The sequence below is a fragment of the Rousettus aegyptiacus genome, unplaced genomic scaffold, assembly GCF_014176215.1.
Source record: "Rousettus aegyptiacus isolate mRouAeg1 unplaced genomic scaffold, mRouAeg1.p scaffold_m13_p_8, whole genome shotgun sequence".
Classification (NCBI taxonomy): Eukaryota; Metazoa; Chordata; class Mammalia; order Chiroptera; family Pteropodidae; genus Rousettus; species Rousettus aegyptiacus.
Window position 1 is genome coordinate 75,257,384 of NW_023416311.1, and position 22,110 is coordinate 75,279,493.

General features: G+C 34.3%; 1 protein-coding gene across 9 annotated transcripts in view; it reads left to right on the forward strand.

Annotated features, from left to right (window-relative positions):
• ADAMTS6 (ADAM metallopeptidase with thrombospondin type 1 motif 6) overlaps positions 1 to 22,110 on the forward strand; it is a 241,289-nt gene that overhangs the window by 153,344 nt on the left and 65,835 nt on the right. For all 9 annotated transcript variants that reach the window (XR_004952441.1, XM_036225498.1, XM_036225492.1 and 6 more), the window contains 3 exons: positions 5,777 to 5,922; positions 8,014 to 8,077; positions 19,564 to 19,666. Coding sequence is in view for 8 of the 9 variants with exons in the window: in XM_036225498.1 (XP_036081391.1) it covers positions 5,777 to 5,922; positions 8,014 to 8,077; positions 19,564 to 19,666 (313 nt within the window). In the remaining variant the exon portion in view is untranslated. The remainder of the gene's footprint in view (positions 1 to 5,776; positions 5,923 to 8,013; positions 8,078 to 19,563; positions 19,667 to 22,110) is intronic.

A 22,110-nucleotide genomic window follows, 5' to 3' on the forward strand; every position in this document is an offset into this window, starting at 1 on the left:
ATCTTTGCGTGAGTCCTGGGGGGTCTGACATCGCTATTACAGCCGTTGGAGGTTTGCCTGAATAAGCCATTCAAGGATTGAATAAGAACCATATGGTCTGAATGGATGTGCTTAGGGACAGTAGCATTAACCAAAGGAGGAAATTTGATGAACCCAGACAGAGTGCTGGTTGGTGCTGTGTGTCCATGGGTCAAACTCCTTCAAATCAATCAATATAACTTGAAGCCAAAAAAAATTTTTAGACATGGCATCAGCAATAACACTTTGAACAGGAATCGGAGGGATGCCATATTTGATGAAATAGTAAACAGAGATTTAGACTGTAAAAACTTTGATCGCAGTGTTGGCATTGTTTCTGAAAAGGATATTAAGGATAGTCAAAAGTCAATCTTTGCAAACTCTGATGGTGATCACCATGAAGGTTTTAAATGCTTTGTTTATTGCCAGAAGATTGGTTTAATGATTCTATGATACCCAATTAGAGATATAGTCCAGTATTTGTACGTGCATGTATATGACATTGATTCCTAATATCTTTGTATGGGAAACATAGGGCTGGATTAGCATAGGATTATTATATGTCCTTCTAAAGCACTAGATATATAATAGGACATTTGCAGCCTTAGCTTTTAGAGTAGAATGTGTTTTAACTGGGTCCCAAACTATAAACACAGGACATAAAGAAAGAATAACTCTTCCAGTTGCTCTAGAAATTTAACTAGTATAGGATGACAAGTTCTGATTTAGAATTTGGAATGAAATAAGCTTCAGTATTCCTCCTGCACCTGCACAGCAGAAAGATAAGGCTCTTAGTAGCGCTGTGCTCCAACTTTCGGCTTTTCTGACTTGGGAAGAATGTTCTATATTGAATCACCAATATCACTTTCTTTAAAATCTTACTATTTCCTTAGAGTTCTCTCATTTCAGATGCTGGACCCAGTGCTGGCTATGGTACAAGATCTACCATAATTACATCTTAAAATGACTCTAGTTTAAAAATATGTATATTTTAAATATTTTAAAATAAAAAAAACTATTTTAAAAGCATACTTGTCTTAAAAAAAAATTCATGGAGTTCTGACAAATTCTTAAGGTTAGATTTTTTGATTTGTAATGTATCTTGCTTGAAAAAAATTCCCTGATATATGGATCATGAAATTCAGTGGTTCAATAGCGAGAGATGTTTAATAATTGTTTCTTAAGAAAACTTGCAGAGCCTCACTGGACTATATCATCTTTCTAAATAGTTTTAAAAATTTATACTTGTTTGGTTTAGAAGGGATGTGAAAAGCAAAAATGAACAATCTGAGATTTTATTCTTGGAGTGTGATAGTTTCACCTTTTTTTCACCTTTCTGAATCTGGTTAAACATGTGAATTAGCAAGGAGAAGGCCAATTTATCCAATTCACCTGAATAATTTTAACTGAAGTAACATGACTGATATTTAGAATACATCACTAGATATAACATTAGAGAATAAAGATTAGAAACTGGTTCCCATCTGAAGATTTAACACCTCTAGTTTAAGAAATCAAATTCTTCTATACCTATGCAAATAGAGCTTTTACAGGTTTGGCAACTTCAGTCCTCCCGTACCCCCCCCCCCCAAAAAAAGAATGATAAAATTAGAATGTATAACACTCAAAATTCTTACCTTTGTGTACTTATAGGATTTATATACTTCAAGTTGCTTTATTTGGTGTAATGTAATTATATTACTTATGACTTACATTAAAATCAGTATATATTTATTCATGTAATTATCTAGAAAATTAGCTCCAATAACTTGATCCACAAGAAATCGCCTATGGATTTCTTAAAGCACTTACTGTTAAGTTTCTTCTCTTAAAATCAAGTGCTATTTCAATATACTGACCACTACCAGAGGAGGGAAGTAGCAAGAATTCCAAAGAGATCCTTTCCTATGATACAAAGTGTGGGGGGAAGCTAAACAAAACACAAAAGAACATTCTGCCAGAGATCAAAATCAAACAAGTCCTTTGATATACTTTTAACTTCTTTAAAGGTATGTCTGCATAAAAATAATTTCTAAAATTGTCCTAATCCAAACCATACTGGAAATCAAAAACTAAAGTTAGTCTCCATTTTATATTTAGAGAAATTAAAGAAAAGAAACAAATGACCTGTCTTGGACCAAAGATATTGTTAGAATGAGAACTCCGGTCTGTAACTCAGACTGAAGTTGTCCCTAAACAAACTGAAGTTGTTAACTTGTTAACTAGTTAACTCATTTGTTAATTAGTTGTTAAACTAGACACTGCTAGGTGAATACTTATATTATTATTATGAATTCTTTATTTTTTGCCCATTAATCTTTGTTACTTAACTTTTCTACGTAATTGTCTATTATGTTATAACTCCATGGAATAGATATAATCGATAGTGTGAATTTATGCAGTAAAAAGTTCTAGCAAACCAGTTACAAAACACTACTTTCATGTCAATATTAAATAATGATGAAAACTGAGCAACAATTTACAAACTGTATCTTTTGCCCTAAGAGTAAGTTTTAAAAGGAAAACAAGAGAATTTACGTGCCTTTTTCCCCTGTCCTACACTTTGTTAGCCTCCAGGAAATCTGTATAACAATTTTATCAAATACTTTGGAACCTATATTTTTCAGTATTCTTATGGTCTTCACAATTCCTTTGTCCCCTGAAAAATTCAAAAGATGAAATTTTTTTCTCTATCAATTATGAGTTCTCAGGAAGGTCTGAGACACATGTGGAGGTACACTTGTAGCTAAGTGGATTTTTCTTTTACTCTCTAGTGTTTTGTTTGTATTTTATGTAGTAAGAACAGTTCGGTAAAGTATGTTAGAGTATTTTTTTTAATGTCTTCGAATATATAATTCTACACATCCAATTGACTTTTTTCACCCTGAGTTTCGTGTATTTTTAGACAGATAATGCCTTTTATGCCAGTTCAATGACCCTGGGCAAGTTAACCTTCTTCAAGCTCTGGTTTCCTCATCTGAAAAATGAAATGTTTAGACCATGGAAATACTAAAGTTCCTCTGAACTTTAGATGCAGCTCTGTGACTTTACAAAATGTGAAATCAAGCTTTAATGTTATTTGAAATCAATAATGCTAAATTTCCAACTTGAAAAAGTAGGCAAATTTTAAAATTTGGAATTTTTTAAAGTGTTGTCATTAATTGAAATCATGGGGGAAAACATAAGTAATTGCTGGTCGAAACTACATTATTCAGTCATTCTCACAGGAAAATAGATATAGTCATAAATATTCTGAATATAATTATTCAGGCATAAAACACACAGCCGCCTCTAATAACAAAATGTACAACTGGAGATTATTTGGCTCAGTGTTGTGACTTTTATGTAGGTGAAAGTCTACCATAATTGATATATCATACAAATGGTTGGTCTTCAAGATCAATTAGGTAAGTCATGAGCTGACAGCTGGAACATTCTCTCCCTCTCAAGTGTACATTATCAGCAGCCCTACTCCCAGAGTTAGTACTATATTGTCAGTTCAGCCAACTATCTCTGCTTTATAATTTTGGACAGATGATTATTTTTGCATGGTAATTTTCATTATCAAAACTCATAATCTTTCCTAATGTCCCATTTTAATATTTATTAGGTTAAGGGTCAGAAAATTCTGCTTTATAGCCAACCAAATTTTGACTTCCTTTTGCCTAATGTTTTATGTACAAATGATAATTGCTCAGCACTTATCTAAAAAGTCTTTAATGCTGTTATAACTACTAAAATATTCACTGAGTGCCAACTACCAGGAAAACAAAGATGACTTTGACTTTCTTTACCTTCCAGTATTTCCATTTTCTTACTGACATGTAACAAACAAAACAGAAAACAGAATTCTAAAATTTAACTAATGTATTCATGCATTCAATAAATTTTTGTTGCCTATCTACTGCTAGGCACTGTTCTAGATATTTGACATTTCCAATGATAGAAATGTGCAGATCTGCTCTGTCCAATATAGTAGCCAGTAGCTACCTGTGGCTAGGAAGCCCTAGTAGTGTGGCTAGTGGGTGCGAAGAACCAAATTTTTAATATTAATTAATTTAAATTCAAATAGCCACATGGTGCTGTCAAGGCTTTTACATACTAACAAAAGGAGATGAACAGAACAATGAAGTAATTTGAAAAATAAACGAAATAGGGCAATTTAAAGTAGTGTCAACTAAAACGGGAGGATGTAATCACTGTGAAATCCTGGAGTTGAGGGAAAGGAGGGCAAGGAGGGGCGGGGAGGTGTACTACTTCAGATGAGTGTGGTCAAAGAAAGACACTTGACCTGAGGCTGAATGACAAGAAGACAACAATATAAGGAATTGTGAGAAAAGTGTTTTCAGAAGGACCAGCAAATGCCATGTGCCCTATAGAAGGAACAAGCTGAATTTATTAAGGAAAAGAAAGGCCAGTGTGTCTGGAGCAATCTGTGAAAGACAGAGAGAGTAAGGCTAGAGCAGGAGGCAGGGGCTGGGCCACTGTTGACCAGAGTTAAGGGAAGTAGGAAACTACTGCAATCTTTTAAGCAAAAAATGAGACATGACGTCATAATATGTTTTTAAAAGATCTTTCTGAATGCTTACTGGAGAACAAATTGATTATAGGTAGAAAAAGGTAGAGGCAGGTAAGAAGGTAAGAAGCTAATGTGTTTGCCAGTTTGGTATAGGGTGGTAGAAGTGAAAAAGTGAAAGTTGAAAAAAATCGGGATATATAGAATTAGTATAATAAACTAATTACTTTTACTTTTTAAGCACCAGATATCATAATCTCTTTACATTTTAATATAAGGTTGAATTTTTATTTCGTAATCTAACATTGCTGACACTTATTCAGCTCATATAATGTTGCCTGTTGTTATTCATATAAGCAAATGACTTTCATAGCATCAGTATGGTTTGTCAACATTTGATGATCATTCACAAAAATGCACCAATAAAAGCATAGAAATGCTTGGTCTAAAAAAAAAAAAAGGCTTTCTTTTTTTTACCATATTCTGCAAGTAAGATTTATCATGTTAGAGTTATGAGCTGATTATTTGATGTCTGCGTCTCGATAAATTATTCCTGGCTTTCTACTTATGTGCAGTATGTGTGGTTTATTGCAGCAAGCAAAGCTGAGAGGAATTCCAGTACACATGTTCATGCAGGCGCTATACACATGGCTAGTCAGTGTATATAAGGGTTTTTTTGTACCCAATCCCTAGTGTCTTGGCATTACTTTTATTATGTCTGCAGTACTCGTGTAGATGAAATGCCACAACACATTCTTTTACTATTGTAGCCTCAATCAGACTTTTTTTTTTTTTTTTTTTTTTTAAGAAAAAGCAATTACCATCATAAAAATTCCTTACTGGGGAACTTTCCATATTGCGTTATCATTCCATGAGTCTAATAATAGTGGAATATAAAGAAAAAAAACACTTTAATACTAAAATATCTAAAAAAGACTTTTTGAGGTCTCTATAATGAGAAACACTAGAAGTCTGGAGTAGGAGAAATAGGGAAAAAGAAGTCAAGTTTTTTAGGTTCCTGGTACACGTTAGAGATTTATAAATCATTGCTTGGCTAAAGATAATTTGCAAATCACATGCACCTTCACCAATGTCTAAACACAGTTAAAGAACTCTCAGTCTGTTATCTATTGGGAGAATGCTAATGCCTATAATTGGTCATTGCCTGACCCTTATGTATTTCGATCCTGATAGTTCTATCTGCCAAAAAGCTAATTCTGTGTTTTCTGTGAAATCTTGCAGTGGTGTTATCAGGGAGATTGTGTTCCTTTCGGCACTTGGCCACAGAGCGTAGATGGGGGCTGGGGTGCCTGGTCACTGTGGGGAGAGTGCAGCAGGACCTGCGGGGGAGGCGTCTCCTCATCCCTAAGACACTGTGACAGTCCAGCGTAAGTAGCTAAAGTAAGCCGGAGCCAACAAAAAGACACAGTTGGAAATGATTCAAAGCTGTGGTTTCACATGTTATCTGTAAAAACGTTTCACTAGTGAGCCAAGTGCTTGTCTTCGGAACAAGCAATAGGCACAGGGAAGTGGAGGAGCCTTGTTAGACAGACTTTCTTTTTCTTCCCTGCCCCTTACTATGTAACTAAAAATAAAAGAAAAAGAAAAAAAAGAAAAACGTGTATCCATCCCAGGTGTAGCCAGATTTTTTAATCTAGTAATAATCAGATAGATTTCCTCTTCCCCAAACTGCTGAATTATGGATGAATTCAGGTCTGGTCTTAGCTACATTACCATTATTCCCAGGAAACCTAAGGTCTTTTCACATGTCACATAAAATTATTACTGCTACATTAGTATTAAAAGGACCAATGAGAGCACTTCAAGGGTTGAAATGCCTTGATTCGCATCACAAATCACAATGAAAAGAATACTGCCCACGTGTTCAAATAGTTTCCATTCACATGCCCCCATTAATCATCTTCCAGAGTTGCCACCGCTTTTCTCCTCATGACTGTTTTATGCAGGTCAGACTGCTCCTCTCCCACCCCTCTTTTGCCCCAGCCAGAGTCCCCCTGGCGTAAGGCTAGTCCCATCAGTATTCTTTGCTAGCTGTATTGCTTCTCTTCTACCAGTGCCAATTGCAGGTGGACTGTTCCTCTAGTTGGTCTTTCCAGTCCTTCCGAAGACTAAACATGCTCACATTTTTGTCTACAGCTCAGGTTGTGGGTCTTTTTTTCCTAACATATTTTGGTACAGAATGTTATGATATCACTTCTACTTTTTCCCTCTTCTGGGGTAGAAGATGGTCTGTTTTTATTTTTTTCTCATTTGAACTCAGGATCCCTCTCTTCGGTTTCTCTCTCTAAAGGACTCTTTTACTCTTTTTAGCCTGAAATGGTTTCCCTTTATACTCGTCCTGTGTTTACATTCTCCTCCTTTCTATCTATTATCACCCTCTGGCCAAACAGAGCTCACTGTCGCCCACTCATAAACCAGTCATGCTACCATCATCCCCACTACCTTGTTTTTGTCTGACCCACCATTTCTCCCAAACTGGTTCAAGCTGGGTCGTTTCCTTCCCTTGCTTAGAGTCAGCATTCGCTGGCATTCGAAATATATTCAAAATTGTAACTTTAACTATCCTTTTAATGCCAGTGGCCCAAAAGTATAATTTAGACTTGATCTTTTTAAAATAAATACAGAATAATTAACCTAAATTCAACTGCAGGCTACTGTAAATTAATAACCAAAATTATAAAACCCTGTAAGAATAAATAATATACCCAGATACTGAAGAGAATGACCAGACCTCTTTTTTTTTTTTAAAAAAAAAAGCAAGTTAGTTTTCTCCACTCAAAAATAGCATTCAAATAATAATGTATGGCTTTTCCTAATGTTAAGTACTTCCAAAATTAATTTATGAAGGTCAAACATTTGACATTTCACTTTTTCATTAATTTGAGTGTAACAAAGTAGTTCATATAATGCAAACCCATCTGATGTTTAGATTTAATTTTTTAAAAACGTATATTTGAAATGAGACAGAAATTCATTTCTGCATTATTTACTTTGAACTGAAGCTATTTCCAGAGAGCTATTTAGTGTCCCCTCCTTGTTTCTAATCTGGAAAAAAAGCAAACTTTCCATTTCCTACTTGGTGAACATATAGCATCAGATTATGGGTTTTGTTGAATATGATACAAATGGCTTTTCATTATCAATAAGTTATTTTAAAACTCACATTGAACCGATCACCTATTTACTATGATAATTAGAAAATACATTGATTTAATTGCATTTTCTTAAGAATGTAAATCATGACAATTGTAAAGATACATTAAATTGCCTTAATTTTTACATTCAACAATCATAATCATAATTGCTAACAATCACCAGTATGATTATTTTATTAACTAATAAAATGTCAAATCTCATATTGTCTTAAAGTAAATATTAATGTGTTTTCATCAAGCAATATATGTACTGTCAATACGGATAGATATTATATTCACATGTTAAACAAAATGTGTTTTCAGACCTTCAGGAGGTGGAAAATATTGCCTTGGGGAAAGGAAACGGTATCGCTCCTGTAACACAGATGTAAGTAAAACCAAACTCTGCCATGAAAAAATTAGCTCACATTTTCCCAGAGCAGGGACATTTTTTTAAAGTGTAAGCTATTTGATCAGAAATTCATGTGTGTGATGTTCATATGAATTTTTTAAATTGTGAATAATGAAGGGAACCAGCTTCAGGTCCATCAATCCTATCAAGAGCCAAGAAGTTTCCGCACTGGGAGAAAATACACTCTCCCCCTGTAGGAATGCAGAGAGAGTGACACACCCCTTAATTTCAAGTCATCAGACTATTACTCACCATCTTCACTCCCATACTCTTCAACCCTGTACTTGTCTTAATTCTCAGTTACTTCATAAGCATGTAGATGATTTTTTCAACATCCTTTCTTCTGGATTTTTCCATAATCATACAGACATGTTATTTTTCCTATCTTGAAAAAACAAAAACAAAAAACCTGCCAGTTATATTCCCATGTTGTTCCTCCCTTTGAAGCAAAATTTCTCAAAAGAATCGTCTGTACTTACTGTATCTAATACCTCTTCTCATTTTTTCTTAAAACTGCTCCTGTCAGATTTTCACCTCCATCATTCTACTGAAAGTGATCTTGCTACATCACAGATGATTTCCATATTACTAGATCTAATAGTCAATTCTGAGCATTTACCTAACTTGAAATTCACTAGGCTTCCATGACACTATGACTTTTTGAGATTGTCCTTTTATTTCACTGCTATTCTTTCTCATTCTCCTTTGTTCATTCATGCTCTTTTCTTTGGTGTCTTAGTGTTAGAGTATCCAGTCTTAGTCCTTGGCATTTTTATCTGCCCTACCATTGGTCATTTCCTCAGTGAGCTTATCATTCATATGTCACTCGACCCCCAAATTTATATTTTCAGTTAAGACTTCTTCCATGGATTCCAGACTCATATCTTATTATTGATTAGACATTTAATAGACACCTAATATTTAACATACCCAAATGTTATTTCCAAAACATTTGCACAAACCTGTTCCCCCAGCAGTGTTTCCCATGTCAGATGTCTGCTCTGTCTGGCTCAAGCCCCAAACCCTCGAGTGTTTTTGATTTCCTCCTCTGTCTCACAACCTATATCTAATCCCTCAGAAAATCCCATTCATTGGCTTTACCTTCAAAATATATCCAAGATCTGACTAATTCTCACTGCCTCCACTGCTGCCACTCTTTCACTGGATTACTCTAAATAGCCTTTTCAGTGGATTTCCCCATACTAACTACTCTGGCTCCCTATATCCTTAATACAGAGACAGAGTGAATCAGGTTGTATTCTTTACTCAAACCCTTCAATGGCTCCCTATTTTTACTTAAATCCAAAGTTCTTACAAAGTCCTGCAAGGCCTGTACAATCTGGGTTTCCATTACTTCTCTGCACTCATCTCTTAACTATTTCCTCCTCTTTACTCTTCTCCAACTACACTCTTCATGCATGCCAGGCGTGTTCCCGACTCAGGGAGTCTACATTGTCTCTTTTCTTTGCCTTGTATAGTCTTCCCAAAAATATCTACATGGCTAATTCCCTTACCTTAACTTTTCTCAACAGTCATCTTCTCAATGAGGTCTAGCCTGAATACTGTATTTAAAATTGCTACTCTCCCTGCTCCTTACAACAGTGAGACTCCTAATCTTCCTTACCCTGGTCTGTTTTCCCCATACCACCTTATAACACACTCTGCAGCTTATTTATTATATTTAATTCTGTTAAATTTGGATCTTGAAGTAATTAAATGTAGCTTCAATTACAATGATCATTTCAAGTTACTTGCATTATTTTTTCATTCACTCAACAAACAATTGAGTCCTTGCTATGTATTTCTGCCTGTTCTTGGTATGTTGACCTCTTGTTCTCATAACCCAGAAGGCTCAACCCTTCCTTATTAACTTTTTCACCTTTTTTTTTTTTAAGTTTAATCTCTTGTGTTTACTACAGTATTTCTTTGTTAGGAATTTGCCATAGATATTTTAAATTGTGCTAGTATTTTCTTAGAATTGTTATTGTTAGTGTTCTGTCTTTGAATTCTCTGACTCTAGTGCTATTTTCCCCATATGCCTATTATTTTTAGTGTGCAATTTTGCAGAAAGGGCTTTTTCAAGAATTAACGTATCATATCAGAGCAGAAACTCCTGTATTTTAAAAATCGATCCTAAAAGTTTCTATTACATAAAGCACATTATAGGACAAGAAATTTAATGATAAATCATGAAGGGTGAACTGATTGGAGTTGACTGAGTAATGCAAGCAAGACTAATATTTTTCAGTTAGCATCAAATTTGTGTTAACTATAGGAACGTTATGGAGCTATTGCGTTTATATTCTTTAGGTTAACTTCGGCACTTTTTTCTAGAGGCATAATGCTTTAAAAGTTCTTTCATTCTGTAATACCCAGATATCCGCTTTGAACTACCATAATTTAAAGGATTCAAGAGCATATATTTGTCTTTGATCAAATCAGCCTCCTGCCATTGTGCGTGTTTTATACAATTTAATACTATGTATATCTCGGTGACTCTGTAAATACGAGCTGAAAGAAAACTTTCCAGTAGGGAACAATTTGACAGTCAGGAACTAGAAAACAATTCATAAGCATATTTGGCTTGGCCATTTGTGATCTAAGAGTTTTCCTTGAGACTTAAATAAGGGTAATATAAAAGATTAATTCAAATTAACCATGGAAGGATTCTCAAATCAGTGCCTAGGATGAAGCCATGTCAGGCAGTCAAACGGCAGGAACACTAGGGTTCTCTATTTAAATTCATGAAGCTTTGGGACTTGCACAGCGATTCTCATATATGCCCTCATGTATTCGATCGATCCTACTTTCATACCTTTAAGATCTTGCAACCCATTACACACAGGCTATCAGTTTTCCATACAGTCTTGAACCCTCTTGTTTCTGTGACTGACCAGCTGGTACTACAGATTACTTCTTAGATCTTATGTTTTTACATATAATAATAATAATTATCATTATTCTGACTCTCTGATTAGAATCGAGTTAGCTTCATTAAAATCACAACTGAAAAATAAAATAAATTAGAAAATCACAGGGAAAGGAAAATAATAGACAACTGGGATCAATACCTTAAATATGTACCACAAGTTCCTTCCACTTACTAAAGGTGGGCCACTAATTTTGCCCCGAGTTTCCTAGTGACCTGAGTAAAGAGGCAAACACTATCACTTCATAATGCCTGGTAGCCATTACAAAAAAAGACATAGCCACAAAGGAACACTTTATTATTCTGAAGCTTCAGTAACTCCTATGTGGATCCCTACACTGTGGTAAATCGGATTAAACATACAAGGTTGACAGTACTCTTTTTGCTTAGGTTAGAGGAGAAAGTAAATCCTAGAACTAATGTAGGCCAAACAAAAGTGGCTAGCACAAAAACAAGATAGTCACAACTTCTCCCTGATTTTATTCCCACCACAGACATTTGCAGAATTTAGCAGTGGTAGAAGAAAAAAGCTCCCTAACTCCTGTCCCACTGACCCCAGTTTTAAAGAGATCCACAAAGATAGAAGAGGCAACTTATAAAGAAAAAAAAATCTCAATCTTTAAATATTTTTTAAAAGATCTGAAAAGGGTCTCTGGCCATAAAATTGCCCTGACCACTCTCAACAGCAGCATAACCAGTCTAGAGGCTAAAAGTATTTACACACTAGATTCTGAGGTATCACCACTGGTCATACTCAAAAGCCTTCAAAAGCATCTAGACAAGGACTCTTTCTTTGACATCTACGTGATGGTCTCCAGAACAGAAGAGCAGGTAAACACAATAGCTATGGCAGGAACAATCGAATATGCTTTCCATCGTAAAACTACTGAGAAAGAGAACCATTTAGTAAAGACACATAGGAGAATTGGATGAAGTTTGGTCTCACTGTTAAACCAGGAACTACAACAGAATATTTGTGATCATAAGCTAATCTCATAGGCATGGCCCTGTGGAACTTGGGTCTGGGGAGCAGAATTTTATGGAAGTAATGATGCTAAAAGTTCACTAGCTGAGGACACAGAGATAAATGATTGATAAGGTCCTGAAAATTTTTCTAAATGTACAAAGGTAGGATATAACATGATGGTCTGATGGTTTCATTATGAGAAGTAAAGCCCCTAGATCTGTGCTCAACCAGCCAAAAAGTGTTTGCTCAAGAGCTGCTCAAAAAATGTACTTTTGATTATTATATATGTATGGAAACTCCTTTTTATTGAATTTTGAATATGAAGTGTATGGAAACTCCTTTTAAAGAATTTTGAATATTAATCAGGCATTTCTCCTTTCCTTAGCTATTTTCATTCCAGTGACTTAAAACTGTCATGTAAAATCTTCTAAGAGAATAAACATTGGTGTACATAGTGTAACCATTTTAAACAGCAGAATTTATCGGTGTTGTGAATACCTTACTTGATAACCTGATTTTTGTAAAGAGTAAAAATATAGTTATATTGTTTATAAGCCAAATTTTATATCAAAGCCTAAAGAAGAAATATTAGCTACTGTGAAAAGGACTTTTCTACATTTCTAAAAAGACTTTTCTGATGTTACTTAGCTGTTTTCCAAAACTGAGAAAATCTTTGTATTTTTCCAGCTTTATATTATTTGTGATTTTTGCATCTGCTTGATAAAGTGACAAGCATAGAACTTCTGGTGAAAAACCTAAGCTCCACTTTTACTGAGGTAGAAAGTCATATTAGTCTTGTATCTTCAATATCTCATTTCCCTCCTTTACTTTATGAATCAAAACTGTAAAAAAATATGGAATCGAAGGGGTTTTCCAGGTCATCAGTGGTCTATTCTAAAATTTAAGCATAGATTGTATAGTGCCGGGGTATTTTCTCAATCAGCTTTGCCAGAGGGACTTGCTGTTTTGCACGTTTTTTCTTCTTCAGTCCATTGTTTAAGATCATTAAACAGTGATTGCCTTGATTGTGGTATGCAGGAAAAGGATAGCCTATATTTTGAAGTAGGATTATAATGAATAAAATATGGAGTTTGGATTCAGACTGATTTATGTTTAAATCCTGATTGAAACACTTGTTGCTATTTGACCTTGCAAGACACCTAACCTCACTAAACTTCAGGAAACTCCTGTATAAATCGAGTATGACTATGAAACTTTCAGAGTTTTGCTGAGAATTAATAAGAAGTAACATATAAAACATCTAGTGCTACTCCTAATACTTAATCTGTATTCCATATAGTGTAGCTATTATATACATTTATGTTTTGTAGATTAAAAAGTACTTTTGTGCATAACCTCATTAAATCTTCACATTGCTCTTATAGAGAAAAAGGACAAGTAATTGTTGAAAGTATTTTTTAAACGAGGCACTAAAAGCTCAGCAACAGGCTAGTACCACAGAAGGGATTCAGTAAGATACAGAATTTCTGAGTACTGATCTAGAGCTCATATAACAGATATAGCCCTTGGTAGGTGGGTGTGGCAAGGTAAGCTTCTCTGAAAGAGTTTGGTCACCTTTGACATTGTCATACTTCCAGTCTGACCTTACCCTGCATCAGAACCAGATAGCTGAGAACATTCTGAAACTACAGACCTTGCCCCCAGGGAGAGGTGTGGGGTAAGTGATGACAAGGTACAGGGTTGATCCGTTAACTAACAGTGTTATAACTGTGTCCCAAGTTATAATTAGAAAACAAATATGTATCAATTATTTTATTATTATTCTATATATAATATAATGTAATATATATATGGCAGAAATAACAGGAGCAGTGTCATTACTATTTGAGGTTAGCATGAATTTTATGGTTGCATCATGTTTTGAGAAATAAGGACTAGCTTCTAAGTACACAATAGAGCTTGCTTGTTTATTTTGTTCTTAAAAGGGATGTGTTAAACATTTCAAAGTAAATGTTTATTTCTTAACATTTTTATTGGCTTAGGGGAAAGGGTTATGCTATGGATAGATGGCATTTTAATTAAATTCAGACTATACACAACCTATTAAAAATCATTTTAATTTTGAAAGCTTGCATAGAAGATTATCATATCAAATATGTCAGCTAGATTCAATCTTGTGTGGACGATGTAGATTTTTATCAGGCTTTTGTTTTCATTTTCTTTAAAAATGTATAGTGAAACAAAAAAAAATCAAAAAACATGTGAGGGAAGAAAAGATAAGGTTGAATCAAAACTGGGGTTGCAAAGATTCACTGCTTGCATTGAATACAAAATTTAATTTTAGAAATACCCTTATGAATTACTTTAATGAGATAATCAAACAGTACTTGATAACTATGAAGTCAGCAATTTTGTTTGCAACTTGTAAAAGAGGGGCTAGAAGTAAGGCATTTGTTAGCCCATGTGGCATGTTTTGTGTAATTGAGAAAAAGATACCTATCTGGGTGAAGATACAGAAACATGTCCCTTTATCACAGTCCCATGTCAAGTGCATAACTTGCTAAGCAGAGCAAGGGATGGAGTTCAAACTCCAAATATCCTTCTTCAACTAACAGGGTAGAACTAACTAAGATTATGTAGCTATCCTGGAGACGAAGAAGAGAATTGAATTTTGGGAGTGTAGAAGGTTGGTTTAGTGTAATATTGAAGAAGTAAAAGTGCATTTGGTATAAACGCAAAAAAAAAAAAAAGGAAAAAGAAGGAAGCAGAAGGTGGGAAAGAGATAAAGGCTGTAGCAGAACAAAATGCCAATGTTTTTCAATTTTCAGTTTTTCTTGAGGCATAGGAATGCTAGTATCTTCCCACAGCCCACCTTCTTTAGAAAGAGGAGAGGGGAGGAGAGGTAAAGCAGAAAAAGTTTTCATTCAGTCTGCTCCTCACTCTTTGTTACCCATTAGACATAGTGCAGTATTTTCAGAATTTCCCTCATTTGCAAAACATTTAGGGATGTATTTTCCTTAAAGGTAAGGACATTTTGGGTGTATTTTGCAAATGAAAGAAAGAAGGCACAAAGAGATTCTGGAACAAGGTCACCCTATTCTTTGGGACAAAACCAGGATTAGAACCCCAGTAATAGAAATGCCACTGGAAAGTGTGTCAGCAGAAAGTGAGATTCTTTCTATAGCAGTTTTTATGCCCCAGTGAATTATTCTTTTTTTTAGATTCATCGACCAATAAAGTATTAAGTTTAGTCAAAAGGAGATACTTTTATACTATCAGTAAAATTGGAAGCATAGGATAGTCTATAGAATCTCCTAACAACACAGATCTCTGGGGGAAAATGGTGATAAAAATGATAGCATTCATTTCTTTTTATTTCTCTGAAAATACTAAGATCAAAAGATGCTGAGATCTGCAGCTTTGCTCTCTGGATTTATGTGGGGCCCTGCTGGTCGCTTTTTAAAAGGAGAGGATGCTTGATTAGTATTAACACCAGGAGGCTGAAAACCTGTCAGGCTTTACATAAAAAATTTGTTGCTTATGCCCAGTTTTCTGTTAGGGTTTCTGCATAGTGTCAGCATTTATAATCCCTAAGTAATTTAAAAGAATTACTCCTTAAACTCTTTATTATTCTTAAACCAAAGCATATTTCATGTATTTTTTTTCTTAAGAAATGACTCCTTTTCTTTGATTACTATCATTCTTTGGAACCGGCATATACAACTCCTACTGAGCTTGTTTCTAATTAACACAAATTCATAACATTCACTGAAGGAAACATTGAAATCAAGAGAACAGAACACTAGCTTGATATAGTCTAGAAAGAGAAAGGCATATGATCAAGCCCCCAAGTCTACTTTAATTCTCTTAAGCCTTTCCGTATTCTATGCTAGTCTATGAGCATTTTCAATAGACTCCTGCCTCAGGGCCTTTGCATTTACTGTTTCCTGGAATACTCTTTTTACAGATATATGCATAAGTCACTTTCTCAGTGTCTTCTAACTGTTCAAGCACCACCTTATCCGAGAGAATTTCTCTGACCATACTCGTTTAAACAACTTCCCTCCACCTCACTATCAATCTCTCTCACATGCTTTATTTTTATTCTTTCTTGTCTTCAACTACAGTGAGTGCCAGAGAACAGGGACCTTATCTGTTTTGCTTATTGCCTTATCTTTAGAGCCTAGATTATATGTGACACATAGTAAGCATTTTATATATATTTACTGCACAAAAGAAAGACACTTAAGGCCAGCTGTTGGTGCCTTGTCTTAAGAGGTCTAATTCAGCCTACTAATTTCTTCTTCTTCGTCATCATCGTCATCATTATTATTGATTGTTATATCAGTAAAGATCCAACCATAATAATATAAACCACTCTGAATATTTAAATAGAGGGAATTTAATGCAAAGGATTGATTGCATGGGTGATAGAAGAGACTGACAAGCCCATAGGTCAACATCAGCAGGAAAATTCCACCGCTCCATCCAGGAAGGTGTTAGTTTTATCAGAGTCCAGAGATGGGAATCCAACAGCAGAAGCTGGAGCCTTAGGATGGGGTGGGAGTGGGAACTACTGTTGCCTAAAGTTGGAACCACAAAAAGATTCTATTTCTGCCTAAGATGCTGCCTGAGGTAGAGAGGAAATGAGAAAATTCTGTGGCTTCTCCCGCTAGTGTCTTCCATGGCCTGAACACAACCAGAAGTCAGCTGACACAGAAGCCTGGAAAAATGGAATTTGCAGAGTTTGTTCCCCCGAAATGCAGGGCAGAACAGGGAAGGTGAGGGACAAGTCTAAGGTTGCCTAAGACCAACACAGCTGCTAATGGTTATTCCGAGAAAGCAAATGCCAGATACAAAGCTAAACAGTTTACATAAATCCTCACCTATGAGGTAAATACTAGTATTATCCCCAGTTTACAGACGAGGCTTGGAAAGTTAAGTACATCGCTCAAGGCCACGAATTAAATAAACGAGGAAGTTAGAATTGAATCCAGGTCTGTCTTACTCCAAAATTCTTACTTTGGACCCTTTCATTCTATAAAAGAAAAAAAAAAGTAGCTTGGAGAAGATAAGAAACTTGCAGCTGTAAATGACAACCCAAGTTACTCCTTTCAGGCTTTTGTGTATCTTAGAGCAAAACCCTTAGAGCAAAAACCTTACGCTGTTATTGTTACATTTAGAGAGTGTCTGGAGGAGTTGCCACTCAGATAAGGAAGGTGTCCTTGCAGCCTGAAACTAGTACTAAGCCATTTTTCTGTTTACTCTGTTGTAAAATGGGATTATTAATTACAACTATCTCACAGGAGTGCTGAGAGAGAATAAATAGATATTACATCTAAAGATCTCTGTACGTGTGCCACAGAGAAGGTACTTACTAAATGCTTGACTAATGCAAAGTAGCTATTAACATTTCTGTTGCGTTTACCTTTGGAGTGATTATCACAGGAAAAGAGTAGATCAGAAATTTTATAAAGTGTTATTAAAGCGCTTCATTAAATAGTAATATCCTCCCATAGACCTTTTACTGCTAATTAGGGGAATCTTTACAAGATAGTTAAGAATGGGATTATTATTTGTGAGTGAATGGCCCTCACAACACCTTAATTTGTTAATTGAGGGCTTTTTTATGTACCAGTGCTTTTCTATGAAATATCATCTCCTCTTATGTTTCTATACAGTTTCCTTCTTTCATCTAGGATGGACTTTTCCCAGCTAACTATTCTCGACATATAACCTTTTCCTGCCTGTCTCCACGGTTTTACTTGGCTTTATTCTTAATATTTTTCTCCCTAGAAGTACTTTTCCTTTCTGAATCAGCTCAATTCCTATACTATAATATTATAAAGAATAAGTATTTATAATACTTTTATTATAATTATAATAATACACTTAAGAGTTTGTTCCCCAGGAAATATTTCCTTAACCACATGACACATTGATGTGTATCGTGCCTATAAGCAACCTGTAGCATGCCGTCTTAGACTTATTGCCTGAAACAATGCTGTTGTTGGAAAACTTATAACTAGAGTCAAAAGCATTTGTATTTTTCAAAATTCATGATATTTCCTTAAAATTAAGCTAGTTTTACTGACAAATTTAGTCCTTGTGTAAGATTCCCTAAAAATGACTAGAAAAGGGAAATGTTAGCATACCATAAAACATGATGCAGTATGTAGTCTTTAGTTAACAGTTACTTTACATTTTTAAAAAAGTAAGAAGGGTAATTCGACAAGCAGAATCATTAGGTTTGGCACTATAGCGTCATATTTTAATGTGCAGAAAAATATTTTTAAATGCAGGGCTCACAACAGAATGTAGACCTTCTACCCCTATTTTAGAATCTAAGCCTTGGGACTTGATTTCATGGAAATTTGAACCACAGTATATAGGAAGTAACGATGACTATGCAAATGTTTGCGCATTGTGGTCTATTGTTTTTGCCCATGTTTCAAGGGACTGTTTGCGATGTACTGTCCTCAGAAAACTGGATTAAGTAAATGTAGAGGTTCAAGGAAAGGTTGTAAAAAGTCCTCAAAATGACCTCTGAGAGTTTCTGTAACATATTCATCATTTATTCACAATTAAGAATTTTATCTAATGATTTGTTCTGTTCTTCCATATTTAAGGGGAATTTTTCTTGGTCATAGTTTCAAAAGCAGTAGCTTTGTGTTCTAGGTACTATAGTGAGAGAACTCCAAAAGATACGTCAAATTAGGTCATATTGCTTAAACACTATGAGATACTATATTTTTAATTCTCTCTGAACTTAAATATTGAATTTAGGATAGCCCAGTGGCATTGTAAGCTAGACCTAGCTAGATTGGCAAGATTTTCCTCTCTAAAAAATTCAGGTAGAAGAAACATTCCAAAATTTTAAGAGTAAACAATTCTCTCTTCACTTTTCAACATCCTTCTCTCGCCTCCACCCAACACATGTACATGTTTTGAACCAAACTAGTATTTTATTTTCTGTGATGTTAAAGATTAAATGTAAATCTTCATAAGTCCAAATTCCTTGAATTTGAAGGTGTTTAAACTTGAGACCTAACCTAGCATTTTGCCCAGTTCATTCCATGTCTTAAAATATGGTTTTTGTCAGGGCCAGACAGTAAACAGCTATAGTAGTAGAGATCCAAACCACAATTAATAGTGCCGAATGTCATGTTACAAACCTGCCTCTTGATTCCTTAAAATAAAGAGCTGGGAGTAGCTGTGGCAGCTGGACCTGAAATACTGCTACCAAAAAAAGATTTTGTGTTTTAGTTTCTTCACCTAGTTTTATGTGCATTTACAAAGAGATACCTGATAAATTGATTGCAAAGTGGACCGAGACATGCATCTGAGTTATATGGAAACTGTCCAACCCTTAACTTTGTTTAAATGACTTCAGTTATTTAATTTTTGACTAAAATTACAATTCAGACACTTCAGTCTGAATACTGGTTGTGAAACAGTAAAACAAATGCCAAAATTATAGCTGGAGAGTAAGGAAGGCAGTGAACTAATGTGATGGAGTTCAGGCAATTTTAATTTTAGAGACATTGTCTCTTGATTTTGGAATTTTTCATCAATCATACCATTTACGATTTTATTTTATTTTAGCCATGTCCTTTGGGGGCCCGAGATTTTCGAGAGAAACAGTGTGCAGACTTTGACAATATGCCTTTCCGTGGAAAGTATTATAACTGGAAACCCTATACTGGAGGTAATGTATAACCTGGCAGAGCATTCATCATGCTTGAGAGCTTTGAAAACATAAAATAATATATAAATACGAACACACACATATTTCTACACATACTAGTAAAAATTAGTGCTTGCGAGTCAAAGCAGGACAGCTCTTACAGTATCATAAAGGTCTTATGTTTTAGTTTCCCTCTAATAAAGCTTATATTTTAGTACAAATAGAAAAAATTATTTTTAAAAACTTAATTCTGTAACAAGGTCCTGGAAAGGATATAAAACTAAATAATATTTTTGAATTCTTGAGACTTCCTTGAGGTATATGGCATCATATTATAATCATTGAATATTTGGAATTATCATCCTAAAAACAAATTTATAACAATATAAATCGAATCAAAAGAAGCCAGGAAAATCTGTTCTTTCTTGGAGTAAAGCCAAAGATCTTTATGTAGGTTTCTATTTTCCTTTTTAGAATGTTATTTTTTGGAAAACAATTTTGGTCTTTAATTTGGGTATGAAACAAACATTAATTGTTTAGTAAGCACAAGAAGTTTTCTTACATTCCCAAAATATGAACTAAATTTTGTTAAAAGTTTTCTGGGGAAAACTGAATGTACACTTAAAATTTTTGTTTGTTTTATGAACATCTTTGAAATTTTTTCAACATAGAACAATATTAAAAGAAGTTTACAATGACAACTGTTTACTCACCACAACAATTCTACCGTTAACATTTTAGTATGGTTTTTTTTTTATTATGTGTCTAGTCTTCTCTGTATCTACTCATTATTCTATTTTTTTTGGATACATTTCAAATAGCTAGTAGTTGTTTCCTCTAAGTTCTTCATGTATAACATTAACCCCAGTTTAATATTTATTTACTTTTTTCTTTTGAGATAAGATTATGTGCAATGAAACGCATACAACTTAACTGTACTTTCCCTGAGTTTTGACAAATGTATATATCTGTAAAACTCTATTGAAATATAGAACATTACCATTACCTACCAAATTCTCATAGTCCTCATAGTCGATATGCCTCCACCTACTTCTTCCAGAGGCAACTGCTGTTCTGTTATATTTTTTTCCCATAGATTAGCTTTGTCTGTTCCAGAAATTCATTTAAATGAAATCATGTCATATTTACTCTTTTGTGCAAGCCTTCTTTAAGCCTAATGTTTTTGAGACTCATCAACATTATTACATGTATAAGTGCTTCATTCCTTTTTATTGCTAAGCAATATTCTCCTGTAATAATAACCAGTTTGTTTTTCCATTCTGCTTTGATGGACATCTGGGGTATTTCTAGTTTTCAGCTGTTAGGAATAACTTGCTATGAATATTTGCATACAAGTCTTTATATGGGCATATGTTTTCATTTTTGGATAAATGCTTAGGGGTGGAATTGCTAGGCAATTGGGTAGATATGAGTTTTGCTTTAAAAGAAACTGCCAGATTTTTTTCCAAAGTCATTGTACCATATCACGTTCCCACCAAAAATGTTTGAAAGTTCTATTTGTTCCACATCCTTGCCAACATTTGGTATTTTCAATCTTCTGCTGGTGGGTATATATAATGTCTAATGTAATTTTAATGTGCATTTCTGATTATTGATTATGCTCAGCATGTTTTCATGCACTTGTCAACCATTTATATATCTCCTTTTGTAAAGTGTTTCAATCCTTTGCCTATTTTTTAATTCATCATCTTTTTATTCTCTAGTAGTGGTCATTTATCAAATAACTTTTATGACTATTTTCTCACAGTCTTTGGCTTTTCCGTTGCTTTTTATATGGTATTTTAGATGAGTAAAGCATTTTAATTTTGATGAATTCTAATTTTTCAATTTTTTATCTTACGGTTATTGTGTTCTGTGTCCTATCTTAGAAATATTTGTGTAAATCAACTCAAGAAGGTATTTTCTTGTATTTTCATCTAACAGCCAAGTTTTTGATTTTCACATTTAGATCCATGACCTAAAAATAATTTGGGGGTATGGTGTATATTTGTAGTGTACTCATGGATTCTATTTTGTTTAATCAATTTATTTGTCAGCCTTAATTGCTGTAACTGTAGTCTCAGACACAGGTAGTATAAGTTTCTCCAACTTTGATCTTTTTTCAAGAGTTCTTCAGATATTCTAAATGCTTTACATTTCCATATAAATGTTAGAATTTATGATTAATTTTTACAGAAAAATATGCTAGGCATATGATTGATGTTATATTGAATCTATAGATCAATAGAAGGAGAACTGATAAATTTAAACATTAAATTTTCTAATTTGTAAACATGGTATATATCTCCATGTATTTGTTTTCTTTAATTTCTCTCAGATATGTTTTATAGTTTTAGATGTACCACTTTTGTTAAATCTATTCCTGAGTAATTTATGTGTTCTGACACTATCGTAAATAAAAGTTTAAATTTTTTTACTTTTAATTTTTAGCTCTAGTACATAAA